Source organism: Eupeodes corollae, chromosome 3, assembly GCF_945859685.1.
Source record: "Eupeodes corollae chromosome 3, idEupCoro1.1, whole genome shotgun sequence".
In the NCBI taxonomy this organism is placed as follows: domain Eukaryota; kingdom Metazoa; phylum Arthropoda; class Insecta; order Diptera; family Syrphidae; genus Eupeodes; species Eupeodes corollae.
The window spans coordinates 10,377,000-10,401,776 of NC_079149.1; the positions used below are offsets into that span (position 1 = coordinate 10,377,000).

Here is a 24,777-nt window from a genome sequence, read left to right on the forward strand (position 1 = left end):
TGAAATGTTCACTTATTTTTTTGCGAACGAGATAAGAACAAAGCGGAAAATGTAAGTTATTTGTTGTTGAGACTATATTCCAACTGGATGGAATGAGTGAAGCAGTGGAAGGAGTTCCAAATCTCGCTGCTTTGGGTTGCCTGCATCTAAAGAAATGGGTTTGAATTTGGTATTGTCGAACTGCGGCTAGTTCATCTTCAGATCCATTAAATTATGACCTTGAAGTCACTCCTGAAAACGAAAATGACAAACCAACTCCTACGACTCCTCAAATAAATATAAAAGGAAAGGCTGTCCAAATGAGCACGAGCGAAGTCGTCGCAAAGGAGCTGGAAATTCAAAACAAAATTTGTTCCGAGCTCAGTGCAGGGAAGTAGCTTTAAAAAGTTATACCGATCACTGGACCGCATTACTGAACTAAAAAAGGAAAGCCTTAAAGAATATTAGTTTTAAAAACCTGTGCATTTTTATTTTCTTTTTCAACATGAAGTGTATTTTTAATTTTACGCAATCTCTGCAAAAAATCGCAAACAAGCGGACCATTTGACGATGGGTGATATTAGTGCACATATGTTTTAAAACGGAGAGGGAAGTTTTGTAGACGACCACGTCTAAGTTACTTTTTGAATTTAAAGAGTGTTTTTGCACTCAGTGAGCACAGTTTTAGAAAGTTATTGGAGCGCCTTATTAATTTCTTGAAATTTTTTCATTAATAAGAAGAAATTATTTAGAATTCAGTCTCTGTTTCCATCATAGAGAAGGGAAATTTATTTAGGTCTCAGTTTTTGAACATGTCTATTTTTCGAACTGTCATTTCCGATTCGATTTGAAATTTTATTCGAGTGAAAAATCAAACTCCTAGCTTTTGAAAGTCCGTGAGAACGAAAATTTTCCCTGTGAATGGTTTTCCGTGTGAAACTCACAATATGGCTGAATATGTAAATTATTTATTTATTCGTTTTACTTTTAAAAATAGTTTATTGGTTCAAAAGATCAAAAACAAAAAATAAGGCTTTATTTATTGTAACATTGTGACGATGTGACGCTTTTCTGGGTAAGCTCCTGGGCCACCTTCCAAAGAAGCTTCCGTTTGGAAAAAATAAGGTAAGAAATATAGTTAAAAAAATATTGTTTTCAATTCCTGCTGAAAACTTTTATGTTTTTTTGTATTGGAAATTCTATACACAAATGAAACTGGCCGACATATAAAAAAGAGACCAATACAACTGGTGGTGGAGAGCACCTGCAACATAACTTCTCAAAGTTGGGTCGAAGTAAGGTATATTAGGCTTACAGGATTGCAAAGGTTTATATCAGAAATAAACAACGTGTATTTATTTGGTTTTAAAATATCTGCTGAGCTTGAGAAAGTTTCTTTTGCTTAATAAATTCTTGGAAAGTCTAACCGAGATTTTTTTACCGAATACTTTGTATGGAAACCAGCAAGGTTCTAAAGGTGGCAAATGAATCGAAGACTGCGAACAGATGCTGAAGCCTTTGCTGAACATCTCTCCAAAGTCCTTAAGCCACTTTCTGCTACTATCCATTTCCAGCAAATACAGCTACAGTTATTATTGTCACGCTCAACGAAGTAACAAGAATGAGTAAACTTAAGGATCCTGCTCAAGTTTTGAAAGAAATAATATAAATTGGGTGGCGCAACAGTCCGTTGAGAACTAGGGCCTAGTGACGTACAACTCTCAACCATTTCTGTGTGCGAGTAATGTTGTCAGGAATGGAGGGGACCTGCAGTCTATATGCCGAATCCGAACGGCTAATTTAAGAAAGCACTGTTTCATGACAAGAGTTACTCTTGGTAAATTTGTCAATTCCTCGCAAGAGGCAGAACCCGTGAAAAGACTTTAGATGGCATATGCAGGGATCGAACCCAAGACTTCTGGCATGACAGTCCAACGCACTAACCATCATGCCACGGGTACTACATAACTTAAATTAAGACATGTTCCAAATTCTGGGAAATTGAAGAAGTCATTGTACTTTCAAATAACAAGATAACCCACTAACCGAAGTAATATCTTACCCCTTTTATCAATCATGGCAACAGTTTTCGAAAAACTGCTACTGAAAACGCTCAGAATAATACAACAAAGAAGACTCATTCCGAACTATCAGAACTTCCAAGAATGGACTGCAAAATAATGACATCTTATATTACGAACCGACACTTTAGATTACGATACGACTAAAAATATCCGGAACTAAGGAAAATTGAAGCAGGTACATTACCATGAAGTTTCCTGACACCGAACTCGTATTTATTTTTTTATATGGCTACCGTTGCTAATGATACTGCAATATTGGTCCCAGATATCTAAACAAACAAAAACATAAATAGTGTTCCAATTTCTGTAAACAGTGCAGAAGAATGCTTTTGGATGCAAAGCTTAAATGACAAGAGTTAATCAAAAAGAAAAAGCAAGAGCTGAACTTGAAGTAAAGAAGAAATAAATGGTTCCTAGAAAAGAACTCTAACCTGTCTAATTTTATATAAGGAAGTAGTGTGGTAATAATAGCATCTATCTACTAATGTGGTTGCAGAAAGAAAATAAATGCTAAAGCCAAGGTTTCAAAAGTTCCCAAGCAAAGTATTTACAGAAATGTTACAGGTAGTTGATTGACGGGAACTAAACAAATATGGGCAGTTTGATTAAAATTCAAATTTTGAAAATTTAAAACTAACACCCACCAAAAGCATGACAAAATGAAGCCGTACAATATTAAAAAAAAACGTTTAAGTGTCTGTTTAAAAGAAAGCAAAAGTCATAAATAAAAAACAGTCAAAGTACAAAAACAGTTGGGATAATTTAAAGTATGTCAGTAAATTTAGTATAAACATAGCTTCCCCCCTATTAACAAGACTTTTAGTAAAAGTACATTAAGCTGGTTAAGTGCCATTGATAACCCGGTTAAGAGCCGTTGATTAACTGGTTAATAACCTTCAACAAGCCGTTTTGAAGCCATTGATAAGTTGGCTAAGATCCGTTAATAAGCCGGTTAAGAGCCGTTTATAAGCCGGCCAAAAACCATTGATGTGTCGGATAAAAGCATTTGATAAGCCGTTAATAAAAATTATAAGCCAAGAACAGCGGCCCAATCAGAGAGGAAGATCCAGCACTCGGAATCAAGTTAACAATAATCTGAAAACCCGCGCTTTGGTAAGCTAGCGACTATCGATGTCAAATCAATTTTGGTAATGTTTACAAAAGTGGTTAAGAAAAGCACGCTATATCGCACAATCAGCGAAGATTAAGATGAACCAAGCCTCACAAACTGATATTTTAAAATTCTCCTAAAGTGAATTATAAATTAGGAAATAAAGATCACTTGTTGGTCATATTTGTCGACACTACTTTATACCGATTCTTTGCGAATGCCTCGAGTGTTTGATGAAAGTAAAAAATCTCCAATATTTTTGAAAACCGAACTCAAATGTACCACCTTCATTTAATTCATTTAACAATAAAATTGGAAGGCATTGATAGCTGAAACACAAACACGCAATAGCTTCGACTTCGTCTGCGTTACGTTGGGCATGCTTAGATTTAGCTTTGAATGACACTTCCAATGCTTCCAATATGACATTTTCTAAAATGACACTTCTTTCATTAGCAGCTGTTATTTTTTCTCAAAATTAAAAAGAAACGAGAGGTCAAAGCTTCATTGTGATAGCATTCATTGTATTCTTATGGCTGAACTCGTAAACGTCAGGCGAAGCGGAAGCTGAAGGGTGTTTGTGTTTCAGCAATAACTTTTTGACCAACTACTTATAACTCCTCAAAGTATGCTATTTATATCGACTTAATCACTCATAAAATACGCTCCAGACAAACTCTGTTTGTTTGAATTTTAATATTTTAAAATTACTCCTATCACAAAAAGAATAACGGATTTTTTTCGTGCCGTAATTGAATAAAATAGGAAGTATATGCATGCATTTCCTTAGTGAAGCTTTTAGGCAACTTCACAGCACTTAGGAAAACAACAAAAGATGCTAATTTTATCGTTAACTAAAAACAGCAAATAAGAAACCTGAAACTCGATAGCCATTCAGATTCTGTGATATCTTTACAAAATGCTCACTTATGTTGCACGTGCCTCCATCATTATCTTGTTACATAATGGAAGCTCTTAAAAAAGAAACACTTAACGGAATACAAAATTTTCAAAACCAATAAAATCAGATCACTTTCATCGATGTTAAACTACCTTTCGTCTATGTAGACCTTTACACTACACACTTCACACCTGACTACCAAATGTTGTCTTGATTTCCTTATAAAAACAAAACTTAATTCAAAGTCACACTTTTTCCATAAAATTGGTTTCGAAAAAAATGTTAAAAAAAATAGTAATAAAAAAGAAAAGACTTAAAATAAATCGCAACAGACAAAATAAGTTAAATTAAAACTCGCACGTACTTTGTGACGTGAATAAAAGCAACACGTCGCTTTTGTAGTCTTCGTTGTTTTTACGGGTGCAGCAGCAACAAGAAGCCGTCGCGTCGTCTTCGAAGACACGATATTGAAAACAATTCAAAGAATTAGACATTTAGTAAGGTCTTCAATCGAAGTTTACCATTAAACAAAATTGACAAAGCATGCAGAATAGTAAATGCCATTTAAAAGTTGTTGAGACGCTTTGTAAGTCGCGTCTCACCGGTGGTCTATCCATCGGTTGGGCCGTGGCCAAGACATAAGAGGGAGGGTCTTTACAAGTACTTAAGAGTGTACACATATCTAATGGGTCTTGAATTTTTTGGCTTCTGTATAAAATCATATCAAAACACGCGTGCAAATGGATAAGTAATTTATTTGAATTTCGTTACTCAATCAGCAAACAACAATTTCCTGTGGGGAAGGAAAATCAACTTCAAACGGAAGTGGACATTTCTTTAAAAACTGATTTCTGTATACAAAATGAAACTCAGTGTAAGAGCCTTTCGGATTACATTTTTAAATATTGAATTTTTGAAATATTAGTTATTTCTGAGTTTATTGTTGATATATTCTGCAGATTGTGACGATAGTTTTGGTCGCCATTACAGCGACATGTGGACGAGTGAGAGGACATCCGGGTAAAGTTACAACGAAGTGAGTACAGTGTGTGTTTTTAAAAATTTACTGAAGTTAAAATAAAAGTCAACTAAATAAAAGTATCTGTTTGAAAGCAAGAGGAGTGAGGAGTTTCTAAATTTAATATCTTAGAGTAATATTAATTAAGTAATACATAGAGTTTTGCTCCAAACTTAAACTTAAACACAAAATTCGTTAAGTGGAACATAGTTTATGATTTAGAAAAAGTAAAGAGCATACAAAATCTAACTATAACATAAGGTATTGAAACAGTAGTAAACATGAATTTTAAATATTTGGCGTAATTAGTTCTCAACTCATTGAGTATATATAATAAATAGAAATGGATTTTTTGACGATGACGTGAAATTTTGAAATTTTAGAAGTAGGAACTCCCAGCTGAATATACTGCAGAATGTAATATTTTTACTCATTCGATAATCTATCTTACAAAAGATTTTGCTTAGCAAATTAAATTTAAAAAATTATGTTTTTTGGCGAAAATCGAAAGCTTACTGGAATTTTCATCATGTGCAGCATACTATTTTTAAAAAAATAGCAAATAAATAAAATTTGGCGTTTTCAGAAACTATACTTCTTCGGTCCTAATCAACTTTTTTTGGAACTGGAAGCTGTCTTTTGAGTTTATCTGACAGTTTTAAGGATAGTTTAAAAAATGTATACTTGAAACAGACGTTATAAAATGTCTGGAAAATCTATTTTATATTTTTTTGCAATCGCATTGTTAAAAAATGTTATTTGGTGAGATTCACGGCACTCATATTGAAATGCAGTTGCCTGGTTTGGTTTTAAAATGTATTGGATTTAAGAGTGCGCTTGATGTACAAGTTTTTTAAAACCGAAAAAGTTATTTCAAACAATTTGTAATTCTAAAACGATTTTTCAATCGGGGTTAGGCTTTCGTTTTTTTTTTATTTTTTCAAAAAGAAATATAAAACAATATTATGTGGTTTCGAAATTTAAATTTGTATGTATTTAAGATTTTGAAATTTTACAATATTGCGTACATTCGAAGTTAGCTTAGATGCATTTTGAAGATGTTATTCTATTAAGCGTCGCATAGATTTTTGCGGGCAACATAAACAAATTTATCAATAACTTAAAAGTTATGTGTTACTTAGCTATTAACAAGATTTATGATACGAACCAGCAAACGGGACTGAGTGTAATAGAAGCCGCATAAGACTTATTTTGTAATTTGTGATACTACAACCGTTTTTCTGCCTTCACTAATTCTACAGAATTTGTGTAGACCTGCTAAAGTACATAAACGTCTATTCTCATAAGAATTTTAGTTTTAATTATTAAAAGTTATTTTTAGCCACATTTCACCCCAAAACTTCTTCTTTTGACTTAATGAACATGTCCAACGCAGGTCTTAGTAAGGCAGAAGTTTATGGAAGCACCCTTTGTTAATTAAAACTGAAGTTAGCATAAAAAAGCTGATGGGCATGTTCAGGCGACATAAGGCTGACAAAAAATTCAGTTCACTGGAAAGTAACTCAAGAAAAATCATTCATCCGTAATCCGTATGTCCGTACGTCCGTACGTTTTTTTCGTTGTCCATAGCTCAAAAACCAGAAGAAAGATTCAGAAAGGCCTCTCAAGAAAATTGCTTCGGTAGTTTTTTGAACATAGCAGTTTTAAAAAAAGTTGAACATATTGGTTACTCACAAATATCTCATGAACCAAAAACGGTAGATACTTGAATTAAATTGTATATAATATATTTTTACGTGGTACCAATCAAGTATATTTTTTGAAAAAAAAATAAAATTAACGGTTTTTTTAAAAATCAAAAAAAAAAACTGAAAAAATATTTGTCACCTCGAAAATTTTACGAATACAAAATGATTTTATCTCCTAAACAATTTTGTGCAACGAAAAATAACGTTTTTAACATCTAGTAAGATTTTGAGAAAAATCGAATTGACAGTTTTTTTTTTATAAAAAATAAAAACCTAAACAAACATTAGTCAAAGTTATAAAGAATTGAATTCGATTCAAATATATTTTCAAAACTCTAAGATATTGGGTTTAAACTAATTTTATCTTTTAAAAAATATCGTTGTCAACATTCAGTAAAATTTTGATACAAATTAAATATACAGTTTTTTTTACAAAAAATAAAAACCTAACAAAAAAAAAACAATACTAAAACTTGGTTAAAATTTACTTTCGACTCAAATAGCTTCTCAAAATTAAAAATATTCTCTTCAAACTTTTTTATTTCACAGAAATATTGTTTTCGATATTCAATAGTTTTTTTTATAAAAATCCAATAGTCCGTTATTTCATAAAAAAAAATCTACAAAAAATAGAACGCAAATTTATTAAAAATTGATGTTCGGTTCTTGATATCTTTTTTAATAAATGTGATTTAAAATCATGAAAATAAAATTTTTATTTTTAAAATCATGAAATGAAAATAAAAATAAACCAGCATATAGGTGTTCTTATATGCGTTTCGCCCCGATGCAATGGTTGGGCTCATCAGAAGATGACCATTACACCTTGATATCTCTCAAATTAATTTCATTCATCCAATTTGTAAAAATTTAGGAAATGCTACTAAAATTTTGTACAAATTTGTTTTCGACTGAAAATCTCGTTAACAAAACTAGGTTTTCAAACATAACTATTTTTTATATGAATTCAACCCCTCATGCACAGCAGTATTCTTGTTGTCTGTCCCTAAACATGGGAAATCTGCAAATCCGGCTCGAAGGACCAAATGTAAATGAGGACTGTAGTTAAGGTAATCTTTTTACTTATAATTTTTTTTAACGAAACACGCTCCTTTTTACGACCTTCTCGGTTTTAATTCATTTTTATTGTACAGTGATAGCCACGGCAAAGCCTTACAAAAATTAACGACGACATTTTTAACGAAAAGAATAAATGACGAAGGAAATAATAACAATGGGTTACAAGTTAAGTCCTTAAAAAAATAATACAAATTAATTCACAATAATATGATAGGTACATTTAAGTAAATAACGCAATGCCAAGTTTAAATTTAGACTGGAAAACAGTTGGTAATTTCAAATTTTTTAAGAATAATTCAACTGACAACTTTTTTAACCCAACACGTAAACCTACTAATTTTTAAGCAAGACAAATTGACAGACGGGATGGGAAGTTATCAGTGTGGGTTGCATCCCAGCACCTTTTTTATTTATATATATATTTTCTGCGCAACTTCATTTAATGCTTTCCGTAAAAGTTTTCCTTGTCAATTTAGAAATGAAAGTAGTAATGTTTTTTTAGTTTTATTCGCGGGTACTGCCTCTTCCGAAGAATTGATAAATTTTCCAAGAGTACTGCCTCTTCCGAAGAATTGATAAATTTTCCAAGAGTAATTCTTGTCATGAAAAAGTGCTTTCTCAAATAAGCCGTTTGGATTCGGCATATAAACTGTAGGTCCCCTCCATCCCTGCAATTACTCGCACACAGGAATGGTTAAGAGTTGAAAGTCACTAGGCCATGGTTCTCTACGGACTGTTGGGCTAATTTGTTTATCTGATTAGACAGCTGCCAAAGATTGACTTCAATAAAGGCAAATTTTGTGGAAAGTTGACTGGAATGTTATTAAAGAAAAATCTATTTAGCTGTCAAGTCAATTCCGCTTATGTCAAAATGACAGCTATTTTTCGTTGAACTAAAAGCTTTAAGAAACATTTCTCTCACTGTTAAGTCAATTCCACTTATGTCAAAATGACAGCTAATCATAATTTTTCATTACTCTGTGATTTATTTATTTCCTGCACGATTCTATTTTATGTTTTTTTGTAAAAGGGTTATTTGCAAATTGGAAGAGGTAAAAGTACACTTTTTTTTTTTTAAACAAAACACAGGTTTTGATGGAATTCTAGCTTGCCTGAGGAGTGTTTTGTAGATGATTATGTGTTTGATTGTTTTTGCACGGTCAAATGAAGGTAAATGTTTCTGAAGTAAAGTTCCGAGTTTAAAGTTTATGAAACTTGAAAAAAAGAATGCAGTTCATCAAATTCAGTTTCTTCCAAAGTCTGGCTTTGGTGAATGAAGGCGATCTTAACAGATTCACTGGTCGTCTAAATTTAGAGTCGAATTTGAATTACGATCATAAAAATGTATTGGAAAATTTCAATTTAATTGAGGTAAAGCAATCTTGGCAAAGAACTCTTTTTTAGGTCAAATTGAAGGTGAATCTAATGAATGCAATCTTCGTATTGAAGTTATAAGAGATTCCGTTCCCCAAAAGATTGCATTCTTTTGCAAACCTGCGCGAAACAAAACCAATTCTTTGGATTTCGGTCTTTCAGCATTTGAGTATTAGAAGTTTGGGATTTTCGGGATTTTGGAATTTTGACTTTAGGGATTTCGGATATTTATGTTTTGGGAACTTTGTTGTTCGGGATTGTGTCAAACTCAAACCAAAACCTAATCGACCATGCTAAAAAAGTCACATTTTTAAATAAACGACTCCAAAGCTCAAAACTCGCATAGTCTATTTGGTTTGTACAATCTTGCAATTTTCAAGCAAACAATGATTTTCGAAGGTAAGAACTTATCCTGAATTTTAGAGCCTAAAGAAAGCATTAGTTTCTGGAGCTTTAAGAAATAGTATATATTTATTTTCTCTAAAGAGTTCAGATTGTTAGGCATCCCTATTTAAGTACAATGATTTACTTTTCTTTGTCTCTGACTCCTTCGTTATTAAGCTTACCTTTTGTTTGCTTTTTTATATCTTGAAACTTATTATTTATCCATTTACAGTGTCCAACACACAGAAGCTGAAAACCCTGACGAAAATGGTTTTTGGCAGGAGAAAATCTCCTGGAAGCCTCGATGGGTGAAATATTGGCGCCAGAAAGCTGTTTACATTCCACTTTGGAAGAAAGTCTGGGGACCAGTTGTTCAAAAAGAATGGGTTCCAATACCCAAGCCACCACCAGATTGGGCCCCAGAAGATGAAGAGGATGAAAAAGAAAAGTGGTAGACTTTCCTATGTGCATACAAATAGTTGTTAATTATAATTTAGAATTAACTTAATTTATTATTTAGCTTAAGTATGAAAATAAAAAAAAGAAAAAAACTCGTAACTATTATTTTTTAATTTTTGTTTATTTCTTTTAAAAAAAAGAATAAAATCGTCTAGGATCGTTTGTTGCTGGGGGCCCGGGAAAGCCCTTGTTAGGTGTGTGTTTTTGTGTATATTCTTGTGACCTTTCTTTATCCTACAAAATACCATTACATATTTTTCTTATTAAATTCTTAACTTAAGCATTTACTCCACATATAACAAATTACTAGATCAACAATAATAACTTTATAAAATATTCCTTAAGGTATCTTATGAACGACTGAATTATTTACAAGGATGGATTTTTTTAAAGCAATGTGCAGCCTGCACACGTTATTTTTAAATAATGACAGTTATATAGAACAGAGGGAAGATTTGTTTCCAAAATGGCGCATAAATAGTCTCTTGGTGACTCATCTCTTCGAATGGGGGCTTTTAATTAAATTAACTTAGGAAGTCCTAATCTATAACCTATATTTCTAAGACTTAGGGGACCTTTAGAAGTCCTGAAGACTGATCACTGTTGCGGCGCTGCTGGTTGTGCCTGTGTCGCTGGTTCGACTGCCACCGTTGCCGGGGCACTGCCAGTTGCTACAGCTGGACTACTGCTATGGGTTTCTTCAAGTGGTGGATTGGCTGCTGCTTCACCACTTCGTTTCCATAAAACCTTGGGATCGTTGCCTTTTCGATCCCAGCCGCCTTCTATACCACCGCCACCGCCATGATGAAGATCGTGATGATCTGGTGATGGGAACCATTCAGAAATGACAACTGGTTTCCAGATTTTCTTCCATGCTGGAACCCAAATTTCCTTCCAGGCAGGTACATAGATTTGTTTCCACGCCTCCTTCCATTCGAGCTTCTTGTCTTCGACCCAGATTTGCTTTTTGGCTGGTTTCCAGATTTGTTGCCAGTCTTCCTTCCATTCTAGTTTCTTGCTAGGCACCCAGATTTGTTTCTTAGCTGGTTTCCATATTTGTTTCCATGCTTCCTTCCATGCGAGTTTCTTATCGTCAACCCAGATTTGTTTTTTGGCTGGTTTCCATGTTTGTTTCCATTCTTCTTTCCATTCGAGCTTTTTGCTTGGTACCCAAATTTGTTTTTTCGCTGGTTTCCAGATTTTCTTCCAATGTGATTTCCAGATCAATTTCTTCTTCCACAGATCGTGACTAGTGTATTCCCAACCTTCGTGATCTTTGCCCAAGAATTTCTCACCCGGAATACCAACTTTTATCCATTCAGGTGTCCAATATTGCTTCCATTCGGGAACTTGAATCTCTTTCCAGGCAGGAACTTGTATTTCCTTCCATACCGGCACCCAGATTCTCTTCCATTCAGGTACTTGGATGTCCTTCCATGCAGGCACTTTTGTTGGCACCCAAATTGGTTTCCAGATTTTCTTCCAATCGGGAACTTGAATTTCCTTCCATGCAGGCACTTGAATTTCCTTCCATACTGGCTTCCATATTTGTTTCCATGCTGGAACTTGAATATCCTTCCAGGCGGGAACTTTTGTAGGCACCCAAATTGGTTTCCAAATTTGCTTCCATGATGGTTTCCAGATTTGTTTTTTTGCCGGTTTCCAAATTTTCTTCCAACCTTCCTTCCAGATTACCTTCTTCTTCCAATAGCCTGGGTCATGATGATGTTCGTGATAATGATGGTCGTGTACATCGACAACATCATCTTCGATATGACCGATTCGTTGTTGCGCTACACTTGCGCTGACAGCTTGGGAAGCTTCTGCTTGTTGATCGATTAATGCTTTGGCAGATGTAAAAGTTATAATGTAGGACACGCACAATGTGGCGATCTAAAAAAGAAGAGGAAAAAGAAAAGGTGTTAGTTGACAAAATATTTCAGTTTAAATATATTTTTTTGTTTGTGTCAAATCAATTCTTCTATTAATTGTGGCCAGTTGCAGAATAGTAGTTCAATGTTTGAACTGTAGTGAAGTGAGGTTCACCTAAGGTTTAAGAATTTAAATTTAAAGTCTTGAAAAAAAAATCAATCTAACGAAAAAAAATCAATTTCCAGACTGACATATCATTGGTAATCAAATTTTTGACACATAAGTTCCGAATATTTTTCCAGGTACCCCTTATGGGGTATTGTTACTGATGTTTTAATTCTATTTGGCTATTTGTATAAAGCTTTTATTTGTGGTTTATCCTGACATTTAACTATAATTCTAAAATTCTTCCTCCGTAATCTAATATCAACAGTCCTTCTAATGATTGAAAATTGGACTTTTTTCACTTCATTTTAGTTATTTTCTTTTGATTAGTTTTCATTTTAAAACAAAATTGATTTTTTTTGGTGGCGAATGGAACAAAATTGTGTATTAATATTGTGAACTATTGTCAGGTTAGCCGTCAAATTTTCATTTTATTTATTTTTGTTTTAATGACTTTATTTCAAAGAATTGCTTCTTAAATATTTTTAACACAATTAACATAATCTTTAATTTGACTCAATAAATTCAATGTCCTCAATAGACCAAAAAAGTAGAAAATTGACGTTTTAAAAGGCTTAAGTCAAAATCTTATTGATTGATCTAAATTATTAAGTAAAATAAATACGATAATATTAAGAAACCCTTTAACATATTCTATTATTTTCTTAAATTTCCAATAAAAGTCCTAAAATTGATTGACAATAGGAAAGTGGATTTTTTCAATCATCTTTTGTGGTTGAACAACTGTAAACTGATTTGTTTACTATTTGTCAGTAGAACTAGAGTTGGGAAAGCTGTCAAATTTTCGTTCTGATTTTTCTTTGTTGGTGCATTTTAAAAAGAAGATGATCTTGAAGTCTTAGTTTATTTCACAGTGTTTTCTTATTTGAAGTTTAAATTTTATAAGATTTTCGAGAGTTTTTTCTGTCAGATTGACGCAGCAGAAAAATAAAACAAACACAATCAAATTAACTTGGCATTTTTTTCTTCCTTTTTGAATTGTGTGATAGAGAAGACTTCACAAATCTATTCATAGCTTTTGATCTCAGGGTTTCAACAGCAAGACACAGAAATGTAAATTAAACAATTTTGTATGTTTTCGACATTTCAGAAATATAAACTGGCCTAAGATTTTTTGGAAAACGATTAATTCTTCTCCCTTTCAATGTTTTATTCATAATCCTTTTTATTAGTTCATATGAATCAGAACAAGATTTTTAAGTATTACCTTTCATATTTAAATAAATCAATTTTTCGTTAATATTAAGCAAGTTTAAAAATATAAGCAAAAAAAAACAGAGTTCTTTAATCATTAACACATAACAATTAGATTAAAGGGCTATTCACATGAGGGCGATGAATGAAATAGTAATGTGATTTTAAACAATTTATAAATCTTAATTCGATTTCGAAAACTTCAAAGTTGCTTCGAACTGTCAGAGCTGAAGGATCATCCATTTTTATTTTGTTTCTCAAGTAAAATTATTTCTGTTTTGAAGATGGATGCAATATTATTGGCAATTTTAAGTGAAAAAGGGAAGTAGAATTCAAAGAAAAAAATAAGAAGATGAATTTTGCGAGACAGATCAAATACATTGGATTTACCTGACAGAATGTAAGTGAGTGAAAATTATGTAGAATTCCGAGGGAAATAAAACCTTTTATAAGACCTTCATCGATTCCTTCAATTCAAAAACTTGCTGAGACCCTCCGATTTCTAGCAGAAGGAAGCTATCAAAGATCAATTCACCGAAATAAAAAATATGATTTGAATGCGTTCAAAAAATTAAACAAACAAAAATACAGAACATCCATTTGCATGTTCGAAAAATCCAATTCAAGATAATCGAATTGTGAAACACCCAAATTAACTTTCGCAAAGTGTAAGCTAATAAAATTAGCTTTTTTATTGCCAAAATATGAAAAATTTAAGAAAAAAATTGTTTGTCTCGTATATAATTTTAATTTTAAAAACTGTCAAACTTTGTTTCCACATACGATCCACATTTCAACGAATAAAATATTCGGCTGCCGTTACCTAAAAATGTTACTATTCTAGACAGTTTCAGATCTATCCCAGCTCGCTTAGACTGTACCACCCCGAAAATGGTATTCGGTAAAAGCTTCCATGTGTCAATCCCTTCAAGATCCTGCGGTACACTTCTATACAGACGGTTTAAAGACCGATCACGGAGTTGGAAGTGATATCTATTCGGAACAACTGAATCTCAGTCTATCATATAGACTTCCCAATCAATGCAATGTATTCCAGGCAGAAGGAATGGCGATTAAAGAAGCACTATCCTGGCTCAATGAAAACGTTATATCTTGCAATTATATACGAATCTTCTCGGACAGCCAAGCCGCTCTTAAATCTCTCGCGTCTGTCTCCACAAACTCTCAAATAGTCGACGATTGTCGGCCATCTCTGAATGAGATTACGGAACAATTTAATATTCACCTCATTTGGGTGCCGGGTCACAGATACATTCTGGGAAATTGCAAAGCCGATGAGCTCGCCAAAAACGGAACACTTTTGCCTAATGTTAGAGAAAATCATAACATAAGAACATCACATGCTACATGCAAACATCTTCTCAAACAATATGCTCTAGAATCAACAAATGCTAGATGGTCACAGAGTACCACCTGCCTAGCAACCAAACAAATATGGCCAAGCAAAGACTTAAAACGTTCAAAAGGCTTGATATCCCGCAGCAGACAGAGTATAAACTCTACAATTGGAGTAAAAACAGGACACTGCCTCAGAGGAAGACATGCTCTGAGGCTAGGGGTCTACACAAATGACTTCTGTAGAAGCTGCATGGACGAGGAGGAAGAGAAAACAATCCAACACCTTCTATGTACAATGTACATGTCCAGCGCTCTAAATTAGAAGGAATAACTTTCTCGGTAATCCCTTCATCGATAATTCCAGTGAGCTGGCAACGATTGACACAAAACGTCTCTCTAACTTTATTAAAAGCACGAAATGGTTTGTGTTCATTACTTTCCCATGAGTAACCTCATTGAGGTCTACGTGCGTCAATGACATCTGGACAGCCACTCTAACCTAACCTTCCTAAAAATGTCATTCTAGTCATTGTTGTGCATTGCAATGACTAATTTACTTAAGTCATGTGAAAGAAATTTCATAATGGACGAATGTTAGTTGAATCGTTGGTCGCTCGCATGTGAATAATCCTAAATTTAGCATTTTTGTCTGTCCTCTTTTAATAGTGTGATAGAAAAGACTTGAAAGGAACAATCATAATAATCTCAGGGTCTTGACAGTAAAAACCATAAATGTAAATCAGACATTTTCTTATGTTTATGAGATCTTAGAAATATGAACGGCTCAATTTTGTACACGAATAACATTTTTCCCAAAAATTACAAATCTGCAAAATCGATCAAAAATAAATCAATTTAACTTCCTCGATGGAAAATAAGAGAACACAAATTTGACATTTTGACAGGCTTACATCAAAATTAGATTGATTGAATTTTCAAATGACAAACCCTCTTCTTTTGCTCCTAAATCCAGTTGTAAGAAACTATGTAGACCAGGAAGAATAAAACCACTTGAAAACTTGTTACTATTACAACCAATCTGGAATTAAAAATTGCCCACTTAAGACCCCATACGCACTCTCTGCAAAAATATTGTTTTTTCTTAAACCCAGCCTTTTTCTCTTTTCATGTTGGTTCGTATGTGATTCGTTTTATATAAATTCCTTGCCAAAACGTGTTCACCTGCCAACCCGAAGGAGGCAAAAACGTGCTTTGAAAAAGCAAAACAACAAAACAAAAACATAATCAACAAACAAACAAAACATGATAAAAGAATTAATATTCAGGAAATCAAACACAAAGTCCACTTTCACTTTCACGTTCGATCGTTCAGCCGTTCAGCCAGCAGCGCCAACGAACAAGACCAAACCGAGATCGGATCGATCTATCGATCTGTGATTACATGACTGTGATATAAGTTCAACTTGGTCTCAGTCTGAGTCTCAATTCTCCACTCGCAACTCTGACTAAATCTACATATGTAAGGTGAATAGATACTTTTCGAACATAACACTAAAAGCTTCTTTTTTGTTGTTTTGGTTTCCTTACTTCTTCACTTCTTCCATCTTTTCCATGCAATTTTATTTATGGTTTTCTTTTGTTTTGTTTGTCTTGTTCGCCGCGTCATTAGCAATAAATTCGTTGTGCTCTGTTTACACTCGCCTTGACTTTGGTTTGATCTTTCGCTTTCGTTTTCATTCCATTGAAACCGAAAGTGGTTTCGATCGAAAGCTTTCATCATCGTCGTCGATGAGAAGACTGAGACTCTCGGGCAAGGCAGGGCATGGTTTTGGTATGGAAGTGGCTGTCTTTGGTAATTTCTTCGGCACACAGAGATTTCAGGTGATCTCATTTTTTCTTCGATCCGTGCACTGCGTCTGTTCCGCGAAGCCACCGGCCCGTAGTTGTGTCGTGTCTTATTGCATGATACTTGATCTTCAACAAATGAGGGCTTTAACAACAAGTAAGTAACCAACGAACCGTATGTTTGCTTGATAAATTGTTGCCGTTGGTGATTGGGATTGGGACTTCGAATTCGGATGCATTGCATAACCATAAACATTAACCAAGAGACACCTGACTGCTTCCATGCACCGTGAGCACAAAATAAATGTCTTTGGGGAGATGCTTTTGTCTTATATTGGTACATTATATCGTTTAAGTGATATTTCAATGACTTTTTGTCGGTAATGTAGGTACCGGAGGCAGAAGCGGGTTGGTTTGGTTTTATGTAATCCTACTTTAAGAGGATCTTGGATTGGGAATTTCTATTGCATAACTCAGACAACACATTCTCCTCTTAGTCTCAGCCTTTGGCCATCATTAATCAATATACAAGAGCTCTTTAAAATTTAAAGCTTAGGGTCCCGCCACACCAAGAGTTGAGGCGGCCATTAAAGAAGGATGTTACAAAATCAAATATTATGATTCAAACAAAAGAAGGCGTTGGTGGATCAGATATGTGTCAGACATACCCAAAATATCAGATTACTGTTTTCGTGCAAATTCGAAAGTAAATCGACCTCTTTTAACGTCACGTCAAGTAGTCATCGGTCGGACTCCAAACAAAAAATTTAGCTATTTATTGTATAATTTTTAACATAAAACCCATTTTGTGAGTGATCGCCGCCGATCTTTAGGTAAAATACCATAAATCACCAGAGTTCATTAGACGAATAATATTTTATATTATTATTTGCATATCAAAGTTTAATAAAAACAAGTTTATTCAACACAATTATTCAGTCATTAATGGGATTAAATTGGTGATTTGTTAAATGTCTTTTAAGACAAATTAAAGTAGAAAATAAATAAAAAACAAAAGTTGATATCTCACGAAACAAGTTCAAAACCCAGAAGCATCAGACACAGACTCAGACAGTCATTTAAATGTCCGGCTTATGAAAGGTGTTTTTTTTTTTATCTGTCTGTCTGTTTAAATTTATGTAGATGGCGCTGGTAATTTATTCAAAAGTTTCTTAATTAAAACAAACAAACATGGATTTTAACAGCTGTGAAAGGCTTCTGATTTACTGATTCACTGACAATATAGCAGATTATAGTGTGTTAGGATTGATTAATAAATCTTTGGTAAAAATATGCGTAAAACTAATGGAAAAATGACCATAATAAGAGCAAAACTTAAGTCATGTTTTGGATTATGATTTTTGTTGTAAAAGAAACGTAACTTTTTTTAAAAGAAATTTTTGGCAAAGTGCGTGGGTAATAAATTAAGGTCAGTGTTAAAATGTGATCACGTTAGTTTTTGGAGTGTTAGGCAATTTTTTTAATGGACTGACCTATAAAAACATCGGCAAATATGGAACATATTGCATCTTTTTATTGTGATACATAACTGTTGGAGAATTTGTCTTCGATTTTTATTTCGGTTTTTATATATTAAAGCCTATGTTACACTTTTCAACAAAGTGGATTTTTCTTGAATTTGTTTATGCTTTAAAAACTGAATAGAATATATTTTGTAGGTTAAGAAGCAGTGTTGTTCCTCTACATGTCGACTTTGATTGTCTACCTTTCTACGTAGACAATTGTGTCAACAATGTAGACAAGGTTGACAATATCGACAATGTAGATAATGATGTCGACAATGAAGAAAATGGGGAAAAATGCAGAGCATTTTATATGGCTTAGCACACGTGTCATATTGGAAATCTTTTATCCAAAGACTTAATCGACAAAAATATTAATGCCAAGGTTGCTTTGATTTTAAAAGAGTTCAAACAAGATATTAAAAACTACATCGAGCTTCTTCATCCAGTCTGCACATTAATAAACAGATGTCAAGGGGTTGATTGTTCTGCTGGAGAAGCAGTTTGCATCTTTGATTGTGTTTAAACTCCCAGATAGATTTAAGGCACAACACGAAACATCTTTGAAATCACGTCTGGATATGGCTCTAAACAAATATGCTCTCTCAGCTTATTATTTACACCCTCATTTTGACAATTTGAAGCTGACGGTTAGTCAAAATTAAATCGCGTGGCAGTTTTTGTCTAAGCATCGCTAAATAATGATGGAATTAAAGATTGGGACTCTTTTAATAGAAAAATCAACTTTTTTAAAATTCTTTATGAAAAAGATATTAAAAAATCAATCGTTTGTTGGAATATGGCTTCTATAAAACATCCAAATGTGTTGAATTTGGCAAAAAAACTTATTCTTATTCCAGCCTCTTCCGCTCAAATCGAAAGAGTTTTTTTAAAAGGGTCTTATGTACATTACATGTCAAAAAACCGCTTGACTTTTGAACGATTGAAGAAACTTCTTCATCTTTATTATTCAGAATCGAGAATCGAGGATAATCAATATAATTGTACATTTACATGTAGACAATGATGAATTGTATACGTTGAGTTGTCTACACGTAGAAAATCGTGTAGTCTACATGGAACGACTCTGTGTGGATTGTATGTGAAACGTGAATTGAGTTTGACAGTTGGTTACAATCAGATTACAATTCGCAAAGAAAAATTGTTTTCTTACATTTCTCTTAATTTGGCAAAGACAAAACTAATTTTATTAGCTTTAAATCAACTTAAACTGTATTACTACATTTTTGTTTAGAAATTGCCCAGAATTTAGGCTTATAAATTGTTTAAAATAACATTTATTCATTTATTCGTCAGTCGTTGGTGGCTCTTAAGCATCGTGCACATAAGCTACGAACTGCGAACTGTGGATGTTCGTAAATTTTGACTTTTCATTCACATGGGCCTTATTTCTATTCGCAGATAGTAGTACCCGTGGCATGATGGTTAGTGCGTTGGACTGCCACCTAAAGTTTTTTTCACGGGTACTGTCTCCTGCGAGGAATTGACAAATTCTCCAAGAGTAATTCATGTTATGAAAAGTGCGTTTTCATTTATATTTATTTATAGATAGCGACGAATTGAATTACCCTTTTCTCCATATTTTCCTCAGCTATAACCTTTCACACAAAAACAACACAAGAATGGTTGATAATGAGGTTATGTTGCGCGCGAACAATTTATTCGTTGCATTGTGGATTGTATGTGGAACGCGAATAGAGTTTAACACTTCGTAGCAACCACACTGCAATTCGTTACTCCCACACTGTTTTTAAAAAAAATTCTCTTGTTTTAGACAACAAAATGCAAATTTTATTATCCTATAGCATTAATGTCAATTAGTTTCTTATAATTTAAATGTGTTTTTGTTTGAAATGTGTAAAATCACATTTGTTCGTCAATTAGTTCATTCGTTGTTTACTCTCATGTGCAAGGCCCTTTAATTACAGCCCTTAAAAACTATTAAAAAAAAGTTAAATGTGTAATGTTTGGTAATTAAATGATGTTAGGAGTTTAACCCTTAACTTTTTCTTTAGTCCATTGTTACTTTTTTTAAATATATAAAATCTATTCAATGAAAGCAAATTTTTATTTTTTTATTCAGGATAGTTTTGTTTGCAATCATCAAAATTTGAATGGTTGTTTCAATGATTGAAAGCAATTATAGCTTGAAACAACCATTAAAATCTCTAAACATAGTTTTTGACAACTGTTCTTTCTTGAGAAACTTTTTAATATTCTGACCATTTATGTTTCATCTATTGTGTCATAATTAATTTGACAGCTGCAGTTTGGGATAGGTACACCAAACAAAGAAATAATTTTTAAGGTTCAGGTGACTTAACTGATTTGTAGGTAAGGAAAGTTATTGTTTCTGATTGGTGAGGTGTCAAAACATGTTGTCAAGACAACTAAAATGAAAGTAGACTGGAAAGTATAAGGACTCAATTGGTTTGAATTTTTTTGACAGGTCGTTTTTAGGGATCATTGAACACTTCTATCATTAATACAAAATTTATTTAGCCATTGGAACCGTCTAAAATTATTGAAAGGATTCGTTTAATTTTTTGATAAAATAAAATCAGTTCTTCGGAAAATGAGTTTCTTCAAAAAAAATTAAAAATTGTCTGTTGAAATTTCTTAAACTTTAAAAAAAATATTAATAACAATATTATGTGTGAGAAAATATATATTTAGTCAATATCTTTCTTTCTTCTCATAGTAATTGTGTCGAAAAAGTTTTAGTATAGGTGGTAGTTGTTTTTGTATAGTCTATCGTGTTTCGTAAAAAAAGTTGCTAATTGAAATTTTCTTAAAAGTTAATATAAAGTTTCCAAAAAAAATGTAGGTAATAAAATAAGTTTGATTTGAATATATGTTTTTGTTTCTGACATTTATATTCGAAAACTTTTTTTTTTTTTATTAAATCAACTTTTTAGAATTTTTATTTCTTATAAGAAAAATGCTGATTCAATTTTTCTTGTTGATTCTTTTTTTTTAAATAAAAAGGACTGTTGGATTTCTTACAAGTTTTTAATGAACATTAAAAACAATACCAGAAAATTTTAAAGAAGCTTTTTTTGAATGGTTTACCAATTAAAAATTAAATTTGCTAAATATTTAACAATTTACTAAGGAAGTCCAAAATTGTAAAGCTTTGCTAACTAGTCAATTGTCTTTTATTAAAAAACGAGCATCCGAACATGTCTAAAAAGTGACAGTTCGTGAAAATACACAAATCAACTACACTTAAACGGACCAATTATTTGGAATTCCAAACTGTTAACTGGACTATTCCATCCACTGCTCTTGTAGGAATAGTTGTACAGATGTAATATGGATTCAGCAAATTGCTTTAAGTTAAAGTAGCCATTCCATGATTTGAGTTTTAGCAAATGAGCTAAATCAGCTTTTTAGCCTAGTAAATTTAAGTCAAAAATCTATTTTTACCAATCAAAATATTTAAAGCTTTAATTTTAAATCGTTACTCCATTTTTTTCAAAAGTTTATTCAGTTGCCAAAAATGTTAGAAATTCTTCGTTGCATGAAATTATATTGAAGGTAATATCAGTTTTTGTTCGTAGAAAATTCGAGGTGACAAATATTTTATCTCAGTTTTTTTAATTTTGTAAAAAAAACAATTTAACGTTTTTTTTTATCTTCGTATTTGATATCAAAAATATATAGTTGAAGTCACTAGTGCTATTGGCTCTTGAGGTATTTGGGGTCAACAAAAATTAACTTGAAAATCGTTTCTGCATTTTTCTGTATTATTGTCTATATAAGAAATTGTATTTCAATCCAATATCTTTAACAGTTTTTGAGATATGGACGACGAAAATGGTATCCCAAACGTACAAACGTACGTTCACACGCACATCAGAAATTTAACTTAAATTCTTTGATTCCAAATTCTATGGACCTTGAATAGTTTGAATTTTTTTTCGCTTGGTAACAACAAGAATTTAGAATTTTCATTTGACTATCTCAGACAAAAAATTCCAGTGAAAAACGAAATCGGACAACTTCAAATTAAGTGAGTTCGGGCCTAAGTAAATTTATACATCCAATTTTCTATCATACAAATATGCTTAAGAGAAAATAAATGGTTCATTTAAAATGATAACGAACAATATTAAAACAATTATAGTTTCAATTAAGAGCTATCTGAAATACGAGCGAGTATTGATCTGACTAAATGTTTAAACCTTTTGACATCATTAGTAACAGAATGTGCAAACAAAATCGACTTCATTATAAAATCTATTTAACTTCTATTTATAATTACATCGAGTGCTCCGCCCTTAGACGAATGAATTAATAAAATCTTACGCAAAATAATTCCTATCGTACTTACTACAAAAATAAACTAAATAATTGTGTATTGCAACAACTTTAGGTTGGAAAAGAAGAAATATTTTGACAAGCATCAAAGTGCTAATTACATGTGCACGAATATCATGTGCAATAGGTAAGATATAGGTACATAAGCCTTATAATAATATAACAGTGAAAGTAAAATTGTGATTACAACAATAAAACAAAACACAAACAATAACAACAACAAGATTTCCATTAAAGTTATTTTTACTTAGATTAAGGTAATTTTTTTCTATTTTCTTTTGTTTTAAATGCATGGTTATAATAATTATCACAATCATGATTTTATTTCTGTTCATTTGGTAAATTGTTATGAACCCACATTTTTTTATTGATAAAATGAAAATCGATTTATAATGCGTTGGAATCAATAATTTATGTAACTTCATATTTTGAAAAAGAAAGAAAAAGAAAACATATTAACATACCAACTTCTTATGGATCACTTAGGATCATTAAAAATATTGTGATATTAATTTGAAATTTATTTGGTTGATGTTTTTTGTTCATCATAATTTCTAAATTCACATAAAATTGTTCAGGGATTCAGTGGCGCCTGAATTCGCCTAATATTTTGAGAAAAACATACATATTTAATGAATTTAAATTTCGTTAGTATTAAGAAACATCCCATATGACATAAAACCAGTTTCTTTTTTTAAGCTTAGTTCGGTATTTAAAATAAAGTGAAGTCTTTAAAAAAAAATTGAAATGTCTTGTTCTGCAAGTTAAGTTTCTTATTTCTTCGCTAATGAAAATCATTTTGAATTATTACCAAAAAAGTGCTGAAAATCATTTGAAAAAAATTTCAAATATTCTTATTGAATAATAAACAAGAAGATAAACAAAATAGTTTCAAGTTTTCTAATCCACTCTTTTGTATAGCGCAAAGTTGTTTGTGGTTTTATACATTTATAAACTATTTACACGGAAGTGAATAATTTGTTGTTTATTTAAAATTGAAATGAATAAGTGGAGACAATAAAAATGTATTTCAGACAAATTTCAACAACCAAACAACTGAAATAATTAATACCATTTAACAAATAAATAAAGAAGAAAATATGATCAAAATATTGCAATTAAATCTTACAAGGAAAATGAAATTATTAAAATTTCCGAACGAATTTTATTAGAATTTGAAAGCTCAGTTTTAAAGTAAAAGCAAAGAATACACTTTTTTAATTAAAATGGTCAAAGATTGCATTCAGATTAACTTCTTTTAAAAAATCTAGAAATTTTTAGATATTGAATATTTATTTCCTATCAATAGCTAATTCTTTAAAAAAATCAGTTACAAATTTTTATATTATCGGTCTGATCCTTGACTTTTTAAAATTGCTATTTTCATCAATTTTAGGTAAAAATATTTGTAAGCACATTATTAAAAGTTAATGAATACATCAAATATTTGATGGTCATTGATTTATTGTTTTTTGTGTTTATTCAACTACAAAACAGACGAATTGTTTCAGTATTTCACTTAAAAATTGTATGGGTTGCCATTGAAATATTTTAAAGTTTTGTTTAGTTCCATAAAGATTAAAATTAGTGTAGTTTTCCCTCAAAAAGTTTCATATTAATGTCTGTCCAAAATTTAATTAAAAAATTATAACTCCACAAAATTCAAATTCACATTCGCATAAGGAACTTTCACAAGTTTAAAAATTGTCACTCTTAAAATGTTCTTCTATTTTCATGTTTGTTTTTCTGTCTATTCTGAAAATTAGATTTAATTCATACCACAAAACTCCAACGGGTTTTCATGGTTCCCGGGAACAGGATATAACTTTTTTAAAAATTCACCAAAACAATACACTTGATTCGAATATTATATTCCTTCGAATTAAAAAAGAACACCCTTGTGCCTTTGTGCTTTTTTTGAAAAAGAAACGCACCACCGTTACTTTTGCACCCAACCCAATCGTCTTTGAGGGTAAAACTGTTTCAACAAATCTTTGACACTCGAGTTAAATACTGTTCAAATGCAATCCCCCTTGTTCAACCGTTATTTCAAAAAAAAAAAAACAAAAAAATAAACCGACACATAATTTTAACCTTTACTCAAATCTCTACGTGCAATTGTATGATGATGGTTGTTTTATGTCTTCAAGTTTGAAGTAAAAAGCTTTCTTCTTGTTTTTCGCAAAGCCCACACTCAAAACTAAAAACTTTAACAACAACAACAAATTATTTAAAACCTTGATTCAGTTTCGTCACGACATTGATATTGGGGTAGGGTTTTACTCTGTTTTGCTTTGGTTTGCTGCTGCTGCTGCAAGTATCTTGAGGTATAGCCTCGACAAGTTGTAAGTGCCTTTTTGCAGAGACTCAAAAAAGCTTTGAAAAACCCACGAT

General features: G+C 32.1%; 2 protein-coding genes across 2 annotated transcripts; one reads left to right on the plus strand and one right to left on the minus strand.

Moving 5' to 3' along the window:
• Window positions 1-4,773: 4,773 nt before the first annotated feature.
• Window positions 4,774-10,198, plus strand: LOC129952697 (uncharacterized). Its single transcript, XM_056065462.1, has 3 exons — window positions 4,774-4,949; window positions 5,035-5,111; window positions 9,873-10,198. Exons 1-3 carry the CDS (start codon window positions 4,938-4,940, stop codon window positions 10,093-10,095), a joined length of 312 nt encoding a protein of 103 aa, XP_055921437.1. The 5' UTR covers window positions 4,774-4,937; the 3' UTR covers window positions 10,096-10,198.
• A 3-nt stretch (window positions 10,199-10,201) lies between these two features.
• LOC129952698 (uncharacterized) lies at window positions 10,202-24,555 on the minus strand. Its single transcript, XM_056065465.1, has 2 exons — window positions 24,163-24,555; window positions 10,202-11,992 (listed from the first exon to the last, which is right to left on the minus strand). The coding sequence occupies exons 1-2, from the start codon at window positions 24,184-24,186 to the stop codon at window positions 10,697-10,699; spliced, it is 1,320 nt and encodes a 439-aa protein (XP_055921440.1). The 5' UTR covers window positions 24,187-24,555; the 3' UTR covers window positions 10,202-10,696.
• Window positions 24,556-24,777: the final 222 nt, after the last annotated feature.

Bases quoted from the DNA above. Each gene is read 5' to 3' on its own strand.
- LOC129952698 (XM_056065465.1), bottom strand. From the start codon at position 24,186: ATGAAAACCCGTTGGAGTTTTGTG. The intron at 11,993-24,162 runs GTATGAATTAAA...CTTCTTTTTTAG, and splicing joins AAACCCGTTGGAGTTTTGTG to ATCGCCACATTGTGCGTGTC.
- LOC129952697 (XM_056065462.1), top strand. The intron at 5,112-9,872 runs GTGAGTACAGTG...ATCCATTTACAG, and splicing joins CCGGGTAAAGTTACAACGAA to TGTCCAACACACAGAAGCTG.